Below are 10,522 nucleotides of genomic sequence, written 5' to 3'. Positions count from 1 at the left end.
TCCACATACTGCTGGAGTCTAGCTTGTAGGATTTTAAGCATAACTTTACTTGCATGTGAAATGAGTGCAATGGTGCGATAGTTTGAACATTCTTTGGCATTGCCTTTCTTTGGAATTGGAATGTAAACTGACCTTTTCCAATCCTGTGGCCACTGTTGAGTTTTCCAAATTTGCTGGCAAATTGAGTGTAGCACTTTTAGCACATCGTCTTTTAAGATTTTGAATAGCTCAGCTGGAATACTGTCACCTCCACTAGCTTTGTTGTTAGTCAGCTTTCCTAAGGCCCATTTCACTTCACATTCTAGGATGTCTGGCTCAAGGTCAGTGACCACCTCAGACAGCCATTTTGCTTTCTTGCATTTCTTTTTCTTTGGGATGGTTTTAGTTGCTACCTCTTGTACAATGTTGCGAACCTCCGTCCATAGTTCTTCAGGCACTCTATCAGATCTAATTCCTTAAATCTATTTGTCACCTCTACTGTATATTCATCAGGGATATGATTTAGTTCATACCTGAGTGGCCTAGTGTTTTTCCCTACTTTCTTCAATTTAAGCCTAAATTTTGCAATGAGAAACTCATGATCTGAGCCACAGTCAGCTCCTGGTCTTCTTGTTTTTACTGACTGTATAGAGCGTCTCCATCTTTGGCTGCAGAGCACATGGTCAATCTGATTTCTGTGTTGACCATCTGGTGATGTCCATGTATAGAGCCGTCTATTAAAACTGCCTGTTTCTCATTGTGGTATTGTAAGTATTCAATGATATTCAGAACATTCCTCACATTGTCCCTTAACTGTCTTTTTGGCAGAAAGCCAGATTGGTCTGCATGAATATATACCTGTAAAATCTTCTTTAGTCTTTCTGCCAAAATTGCAGCAAAGAGTTTATAGTCATTGTTCAGTAGTGAAATTGGTCTGTAATTCTTTGTCTTTGTAGGATAACACAATATTGGCTTCCTTCCATGTTTGGGGTATCCTTCCCTCCTGAAGTATATCATTCATTATATCCTTTAGTGGCTGTAGAAGTTCCTCCTCGAAGCACTTATAGCAGTGATGGCGAACCTTTTAGAGACCGAGTGCCCAAACTGCAACCCAAAACCCACTTATGTATCATTGGGTGCCGGGTGGGTGTGGCCCATTGGGTGGGCGTGGCCCATTGGGTGGGTGTGGCTGCGGTGGTAACGGCAGACTAGGTGGGACTGAAAAGTTCAATCAATCAATCAAACTTTGCGAGATCTTTTTTTTCCCCGCGAGAAGTTGAGATTGATTGATTGAAACTTTTCCCTTTTTTTGCACACGGCAGCGGAGGCCTAAAGTGAAAAAGTTTTATAAAACCCAGCTGAAGGCCTAGGACTGGGGTGATGGTGCGCATGCCCACAGAGAGGGCTCTGCGTGCCACCTGTGGCACGCGTGCCATAGGTTCGCCACCACGGACTTATAGTATTGACTTGTAAGACCATCTGGTCCTGGAGCTTTACCTGGTTTCATTTTTTTAATAGCTTCTGATATTTCAAAGAGTGTTATTGGGTCATTCATAAGTTGCCTCTAGGATTGTGATAACTTAGGTAACCTTTGTCTTAAAAGATATTCATCTATTTTAGACCTATCTAACTCCTGTTTTTTTATACAAATTAGAATAAAAATTATGAAAAGTCTTTTTAACAAGTTCATTGTCGGTTATTACCTTGTCCCCTTCACAAATTTTCTCAATCATTCGCTTTTCCCTTTCCTTCCTTAATTTATATGCCAACCATCTCTCTGGTTTATTTGCAAATTCAAAATGTCTTTGTTTCACATACTTCTTTTTTGTTTCTATTTCTTGAACTGTTAACATAGACAGTTGTTGCTGTTAACAATTTAATTTGATGTGAAATTTTTACATCCGTAGGTGTCTTTTGCAACTCAATTTCTTTCTGTCTAATCTCATCTAATATTTTTTGCATCTTTTCCAGGGATTTCTTCTTCTGTGTGCAGCAGCAGCCAAAAAAGCTAATACAATCCTGGGTTGTATAAACAGAGGCATAGAATCAAGATCACACGAAGTATTAGTACTGCTTTATAAAACCCTAGTGAGACCACACCTGGAATACTGCAACCAATTTTGGTCACCATACTACAAAAAAGATGTTGAGACCTTGGAAAAAGTTCAGAGAAGAGCAACTAAGATGATCCAAGGCCTGGAGACTAAAACATATGAAGAACGGCTGCAGGACTTGGGTTTGGCTAGTCTAAAGAAAAGAAGAAATAGAGGTGACATGATAGCAGTATTCCAGTATTTGAGAGGCTGCCACAAAGAAGAGGGGGTCAAATTATTCTCCAAAGCATCAGAGGGCAGGACAAGAAACAATGGTTGGAAACTGATCAAAGAGAGAAGCAACCTGGAATTAAGGAGAAAGTTCCTAACAGTGAGGACAATTAGCCAGTGGAACAGCTTGCCTTCAGAAATCATGGGCACTCGATCACTGGAGGTTTTTAAGAAGAGACTGGACAGTCACTTGTCTGAGATGATATAGGTTCTCCTGCTTGAGCGGGGGGCTGGACTAGAAGACCTCCAAGGTTCTGTTCTGTTCCGTTCCGTTCCATTCCATTCCATTCCATTCCATTCCACTGTATAAAATAACCCCTCATAACAGCCTTGCTTGCATCCCACACAGTTGTTAAAGCTATCAAAATACTCTTTTAATTTCTTTTTACAGTCTTTCACAATCACCTCCTTTTGCAAAATAACTTCATTTAGTCTCCATCTATAACTCAACCTCTTTCCTCTAAGTACCAAACACACTGGGTTATGATCAGAGAAAGATTTAGGTAAAATATCAACTTTTAAAATTTTATTTGCAAGATTTTTAGAAATCCAAATCATGTCAATCCTTGAAAAGGATTTATGTCTTTCTGAAAAAAAAGTATATTCTCTAGCCGAACCGTTTTTATATCTCCATGAGTCTATTAATACTAAGTTATCCATCATGTTGGAGAAAATATTCGGTAATTTACCCTGGGTGGGTTTAATCCTCTTAGATCAGGGGTGTCAAACTGCCGGCCCATGGGCCGGTTGCATCAGCAATGCAAAAAAAGTCACGATGCGTCACGACACATCACGTGATGCAGCGAGTTTGACACCCGTGCCTTAGATGATGATCTATCTAAAGCTGGTAAGGTCACTCCATTCCAGTCCCCCAGCATGAACCAATTTATATATGAAAATGCTATTAACTGGTCCATAAGATATTTAAAAAAATTGCATTTATCAGCATTTGGCCTATATAGGACTACTACTATTGTTTTTATTCCATTGAGCTCAATTTCCACTACTACAAATCTACCATAATAATCTACTAAAAGTAGCTTAGGTTTAAGTTGGGGTTTTATATATAGAATAACTCCATTAGTCTTCTTTAAGCCAGCAGAAATAAATTCCTCCCCAGTCGTTTATTTATTAAATATTTCTTATCCTGTTTCTTAATATGTGTTTGTTGAAGGCAAATTATATCAACATTAAGTTTCCTCAAATAATGAAATAATTGTTTACGTTTGGATGGGGCATTTGCCCCATTAATTTTCCAGGTGATAACCTTAATCTCCATCTTTGCACAAAGTAACAGATTCCTGTACCACTGTCTCCATACTACTCTCCTGGCGTTACTCTGCCGCAGATTTCTTGTCTCCATCCAGTTCCTCAGCTGACTCTAAAATTAGTTTATATCAAACAGTTGTTTCTGACATCAGTCCTAACTCTAAGCTCCTTTGAAGTAAGAACAGCCCAATGTGTCTCATTTGGGAAGGTGGGGCTGCTTCCTCGCAAGTAGCCTGGCTGACCTCAGCTGCTGTTCCCTATGCTCTGCTCTATGTGCCCTTGCATCAGAAGGGGGTAGCATTTCATCTTCCTCATTGCATAACAGTGGCAGCTGCTCATCTTCCTCACTGCATAATGGCAGCAACTGTTTCCTCTGCCTGCTCAACTGGCTGCTCAACTGACGCTGAGTGCTTATCTTCCAAGGACATCTCAGGAGCTGGCTCCCCATCATCGTCAGACTCAGAATCCAAAGCCTCCATGACACCTGCTGTTATGACCCAGGTAGCCTGGGCAGAGGCAGGCATCAATGGAGTCCTTTATTGCTCTGATTAAATGCCACAACAACCGGCCCTACAATGGCCGGTAAGGCTCCACCCTACACTACCCAGAAGGCAGCCATCCTCAGTCTCCCAAACCAAAACCAGTAAACAACAAAGGAAGTCCAAAGAGAAGGTGCAAGCTCACAGGGCAAGGTCCAGAGTCCAGGTACAAAGGGCAAGGCAAGTCCACAGGGTAAGGCAGGTCGACAAGGCAAAAGGCAAGTCCACGAGGCAAAGCAAGTCCACGAGGCAAAAGGCAAGGCATAGTTTTTCCAAAGCTGGAGGAGTGTATGCCAAAGCAAACAATTATTCCAGAGAAAGACAATCTCCTCTGGCTTCTGCTTAATTCAACCCTCACCAGGTGTTTCGTGTGAGGAGGGGCAGGGTGACCTTCTCCTGAGCAGCAGAGCAGACATCCTTTGTGCTTGCCTCCACTCTACTCTCTGTGCCCTCAGATTGAGTGGGGGAGGCAGCTGTTCCTTATCAGAGGGGAATCTGCTGCCTCTCAACACTACTGCCTGTTTGCAGCCAATCCTCCCCCATGTCTGTGAGGGCAGGCAGCTGTCCGTCCAGTCAGCCACCTCCCCCAATGCCTGAAGGGCCTGGGACCATATCCAAAGATTCCAAGGGAGATGTGCCATCCCCATCGGACGGTCCTGGTTCCAACTCCTCCTCTGAACTGGGCTCCGATGGGGTCATGACACCTCCTGGCAGGCAACTCTTTGAGTGTGAAAGGGCTGTCCACCAGGAGGTAATCTCAGCCAGGAGGAAATCTCAGCTCCGCATGGAACTGAGATTCTCCTGTCCACACAGGCAGCCCTTTGAGAACAAATGAGCCGCCTGCTGAGGGGAAGGAAACTTCTCTGGCAGGCTGCAGGAAAAGTTTCTGCAGTCCTTTGAAAGAGTTCCCCTCCATGCACAGAGGGGAGGGGAAACTCCTCCGAAGGGCTGCAGGAACAGACTTGGGTTCTTCAGTAGTTCTCTTCCATGCACGGAGGGGAGACTAACTCCTCCGGTGGGGTGGAGAAACAGTTCAGATCCTGAAGATCCCAGCTCCATTGCTGCAGCCCACCAGAACAGTTCCCTTCTGTACACAGAGGGGAGCTGAACTCAGCAAGCAGCTATTTCATTCCATCTGTTGAACCTACGAGATCGCTTAATGGCTACAACTGGGATTGTGGTTGTTGAGCAAAGTAGTCATGTGGACATCTCACTTATGATCACTTTGCTCAGTGACTGAGATTCCAGTCACAACTGTGGTCATAAGTCATCAAACCCATAAACCACAAGTTTGTTTTTTCTTTTTTCAGCAAAAAGTCCATAAGGGGTTTCCAGTCACTAATAAATGTAATTATTGTACTTTCTATCATGAAACAAGTCAATTTTTCCATCTCTGCTAAATTCTGTCATCTTCACCAGCCATTCCTATGTTGTGGGTATTTTAAAGTCTTTCCATTTTTGTGCATATAGTAATCTTGAAGCAGTTACCAAATATGGAAATAATCTTCCATAACTCTTTTGTACTTCTCTGACCATTCGTCCCAACCAGAAAAGTTCAGGTTTCAACTGCATATTAATCTTTAAAATACTTTGTATCATTGTATATAACAGAATAACAGAGTTGGAAGGGACCTTCAAGGTCTTCTAGTCCAACCCCCTGCTCAGGCAGGAAGCCCTATACCATTTCAGACAAATTGTTGTCCAATATCTTCTTAAAAACTTCCAGTGCTGGAGCATTCAAAACTTTTGGAGGCAGGTTGTTCCACTGATTAATGGTTCTAACTGTCAGGAAATTTCTCCTTAGTTCTAGGTTGCTTCTCTCCTTGATTAGTTTCCATCCGTTGCTTCTTGCCCTGCCTTCAGGTGCTTTGGAGAATAGCTTGACTGCCTCTTCTTTGTGGCAACCCCTGAGATATTGGAACACTGCTATCATGTCACCCCTAGTCCTTCTTTTCATTAAACTAGACATACCCAATTCCAGCAACCGTTCTTTATATGTTTTAGCCTCCAGTCCCCTAATCATCTTTGTTGTTCTTCTCTGCACTCTTTCCAGAGTCTCAACATCTTTTTTATATTGTGGTGACCAAAACTGGAACAGTATTCCAAGTGTGGTCTTACTAAGGCTTTGTAAAGCGGTACTAATACTTCACGTGATCTTGATTCTATCTCTCTATTAATGCAGCCTAGGATTGCATTGGCTTTTTTGGCAGCTGCAGCACACTGCTGGCTTAAATTTAAGTGATTGTCTACTAGGACTCCAAGATCCCTCTCACAATTGCTACTATTGAGCAAGGTACCACCTATACTCTACCTGTGCATTTGGTTTTTCTTGCCTAAATGTAGAACCTTACTTTTTTCACCAGAGAATTTCATTGTGTTAGATAGGGCCCAATGTTAAAGTCTGTCAAGATCCTTCTGTATCTTAAGCCTATCTTCAGGAGTGTTGGCTATTCCTGCCAGCTTGGTGTCATCTGCAAATTTGATGAGTTTCCCATCTATCCCCTCATTCAAATCATTGATGAAGATGTTGAAGAGTACTAGGCCTAGACAGACCCTTGGGGTACCCCACTGCATACTTCCCTCCATGTAGATTCAGTTCCATTGAGGACTACACGCTGAGTACGGCCGGTCAGCCAGTTACAAATCCATCTGATGGTGATGCTGTCTAACCCACATTTTTCTATCTTATCAAGTAGTAGGTTGTGGTCTACTTTACTGCAGTCCAAATAAATTATATCCACAGCATTTCTCTGGTCTAATTTTGTCACTTTGTCAAAGATTGCAATAAGATTTGTCTGGCATGGTCTGTTTTTGACAAATCCGTGCTGGCTACTAGTTATAACTTTATTTGTTTATAGATGTTCACAGATCTGTTTTTTTATAGGTTGGACTGTTTTCTCCTTTTGTGTAAAGACAGATGCAAAAAACGAGTTAAATAGTTCTGCTTTCTCCCTGTTGCTTGTCATCTTGTTGCCATTTTCTCCCATTAATGAAGCAATCGTTTCCTTGACTTTTTTCTTGTTTTTTACATGTTGAAAGAAGCGTTTTTTGATATTTTTTACTTTTGTTGCAAGCCTTAGTTCATTTTGAGCCTTAGCTTTCCTGACTTCATTGCAGGCTTGGACTATTTGTTGATATTCTGCCTTAGTTATGTGCCCCTCTTTCCACTTTTTATACTTGTCCTTTTTGTCTTTCGATTTATCAGAGAGTTCTTTGTGCAGCCATGCTGGTTTCTTTTGAGAGCTGTTATTTTTCTTCTTCATTGGAATTGTGCTAAACTGGGCTTTTATAATCTCACTTTTCAAAATTTCCCAAGCTTCTTGGGTTGTTTTCCCCTTGAGGATTCTCATCCATGGAATCCTTCCCAAGTTCTCTCTATTTTTATTGAAATCAGCTCTCTTAAAGTCCAAGACTCTAGTTTGACTATGTTCTATTGCTTGTGTTTGCATAATGTTGAATTCCAATACTGCATGATCACTCTCCCTCCCAAGGTTCCTATAACCTCAACACCTTCTATAATTTGATCTCTTTTAGTAAGCATTAATTCCAATATGGCTGACCCCCTAATTCCCTTCTATACTTTTTGGGAGACAAAGTTGTCTGCTCGGTTTGTCAGGAACCTGTTTGATCTTCCACTTGGTGCAGAGTTTGTCTCCCAGTTGATGTCAGGGTAATTAAAGTCCCCCATTACTATTGTGATGTGCTTTCTACATACCTTAGTTAACTGACTAGCAAAACCTTCATCTATTTCCTCTATTTGGTTGGGTGGCCTATAATATACACCTATGGCAATGTCATTTTTTCCCCTTTTATATTGACCCAAATGCATTCAAGATGGTTTTCATCATTGTTCTGCTCTATTTCTGTAGAAATGTAGTTATTTCTTATATAGAGAGCAACTCCACCTCCTCTTTTATTTGGTCTGTTTCTTTTAAATAATTTAAATCCCTCTAGCTGAGTGTTCCATTTGTGGGTTTCATCCCACCAAGTTTCCGTAATGGCAACAATATCATATCTACCCTCATTACTTGAATTTCTAGTTCACCCTGTTTATTCCTCATACTGTGTGTGTTAATTTGTGCATTGATATATTTGAATCCAAAATTTTCTGGCTTTTTTGCAAGTTCACCAGGCTTGATAAAATGACCCTTCACATTTTCCACATTTCTAACATAAACTTGAAGTACCTTTATACATTCTAAATATTTTTTCTGGCGATATATACCAACAGCATACCACTTTACAAAAGTTCTCTTTCAAATTGTAGCATAATGTAAATTTCAGTCCTTTCGGCCACAAATTTTCCCATTATTCCATCAATGTATTATGTCCAAAATTCTTAGCCCATTTTATCATGCACTTTCACTTGTCCTTCCATTTCAAATTTCAAAAAAAGTATATATATTTTAGCAATTATATGTTCATCGTTTGTACACAGTTCAATTTCAAATTATGTCTTGTGCTGTTTAATTCCAAATGTCCAGATATCTACTTCAAATCATTCTCTTAACTGTGCACATGAAAACCATTGAAAACTAAATCCCTCCATTGTCAGTTTATCTCTTGATTTCATTTTACATTCTCTATGCTCTTGTTGTAACAGCTCTCTATATGTTAACCATCTCTCTTTGCCTGATGTTTCTTTTCTTTAAAATGTTTTTTGTGCTGAGACCCATAAAGTTATTTTGGGGTACAATCTGGGTTAATATCTAGTCCATATTTTCAATATAGCATTTCTAATATAGTGATTTTTAAAAGCTACATTAACCTTAACATTATTGAACCATAGAAAGCCATGCCATCCAAACCTCAGGTCATGCCTTGCAGTAACTTTTTTCTGTTTGTCAAGCCACTGTGATATGACTGTAAGTTATTAAACTATTTACCGTATTTGACAAAGCTACCCTGTCTTTGGGAACCACCAATGAAATATCAAAAGTTGCCTTGATGGCCGGCTCATCCCAGCAAGGAAAGGCCCTGCGAGCATCAGTGGCCTGCAAGAAAGAAAAGAGCAGCATGAAAAAGCCAAAACAGGCTAACTGAGACATTCTGACAGATCCATATAAGAACTATCATATTCAATATTCAAAAGGATACATATACATAAACAATCAAAAGGGGGGGAAAAGCATATTTTTAGCTTTGTAAAAAAGAAAATCAGAAGCAGAACTGCAAAATTGAAGAGAATTTTTAAGAAACCCAGGTTGCTACATCCAATTAATATTAACAGGCCAGGAAATTTACAAATCAAAGGATTTCATACCTCAAATTGGGTAACAGCAGCAAACCGCATATCTCCAGAAGGGGTGATGTATTTACTTCGATAAAATCCTTTCATTTTGTCATTCAGTTCTCCAACAAAATCTATCTTTAATGTTCCCATCCCTGTGTGATTTAAAAAAAGTACACAAGCATATGTATTATGATGCCTTACTGAAAAGATGCTAAACCCAGCATATTTAAGCAAAAGTAAAGTAAGAATATGGCAAATTCCAAAACTATGCAGACTCTGGGGCTCCGAATATTAGCTTGAATAATAGAGGACTGATAAGGGGTGTACAAAAGAAGAACAAAATGAGGATCAAGGAACAATAAATGAGTAAATGATAGGAGATTTGAAAGATTCATGAAAAGAAACTAATTATTTTAATTACAATTCCTTGAATACTTAACTACAAATTCACACACATAAGTTACATGCTTTTTATAGAGACCTGTTTGGAGTCTTTTAGAGCTCACAAAATAGTTTAGTGGGAATGCTGCTCCTCATGTGTACCACATAGCTAGGCACAGCTGTCAGTAATTAGTTCTTAAGACCAATACCACATACCTAAAGGAAAAATGAAGCTATGCAGAGAAGAAAGGCAGGTTACATAAAGGCAGATTACCATTGAAATAACTGCATTACAGGATAATAACCAGTTCTTTTTCTTTGTGGTCTTAATAATTCATATAAATGAGTGAAGCTTGTTAAAAGTGCCTTACCTGAGGAATGATCTAGTCATCATAAGTTGACTGAAGAGAGAGCAGTATCTTTCTGGAAGCAAACGTCTAGTATATAGTGTTGGATGAACATACAGTGCTGACCTTATATGGTTGCTCAGCCTAACTCCAATATGGGAAGCAGATCAGAAACGGGCATGGCAGTTTGGCCAACCTTGGGGGAGTGGTAGGCATCATGCTCTTTAGTGAGAACACAATGAAAATTCATAGAATAAAACAATATTTTCAATGGTGTTGAGGGGTTAGAAAAAAGGTGGCATGGGGATTCGAGAGAATGTTCAAGAATGACTTTGGAAGGAATTAAATATCTGGGACATGAGTACTTTGCTCCTATGAAAAGTACAGAAGGGTTTCTTCATAAGAATCTCCATAGATGTTTCTTCATAAGGCATTGAGTTTTCCAGCTCA

General features: G+C 40.1%; 1 protein-coding gene across 1 annotated transcript in view; it reads right to left on the bottom strand.

Moving 5' to 3' along the window:
- Positions 1-9,492, bottom strand: part of LOC107294508 (puromycin-sensitive aminopeptidase-like protein) — a 26,979-nt gene extending 17,487 nt beyond the window's left edge. The window contains exons 1-2 of the mRNA XM_015823742.1: positions 9,375-9,492; positions 8,998-9,105 (exon numbers count right to left, since the gene is read on the bottom strand). Of these exons, the coding sequence (XP_015679228.1) occupies positions 8,998-9,105; positions 9,375-9,449 (183 nt within the window). The 5' untranslated portion in view covers positions 9,450-9,492. The remainder of the gene's footprint in view (positions 1-8,997; positions 9,106-9,374) is intronic.
- Positions 9,493-10,522: the final 1,030 nt, after the last annotated feature.

This window comes from Protobothrops mucrosquamatus, unplaced genomic scaffold (genome assembly GCF_001527695.2).
Source record: "Protobothrops mucrosquamatus isolate PMUCROS unplaced genomic scaffold, P.Mucros_1.0 scaffold1971, whole genome shotgun sequence".
In the NCBI taxonomy this organism is placed as follows: Eukaryota; Metazoa; Chordata; class Lepidosauria; order Squamata; family Viperidae; genus Protobothrops; species Protobothrops mucrosquamatus.
The sequence above is the reverse complement of the archived record's forward strand: the minus strand, read 5'-3'. Positions and strand labels throughout refer to the sequence as shown.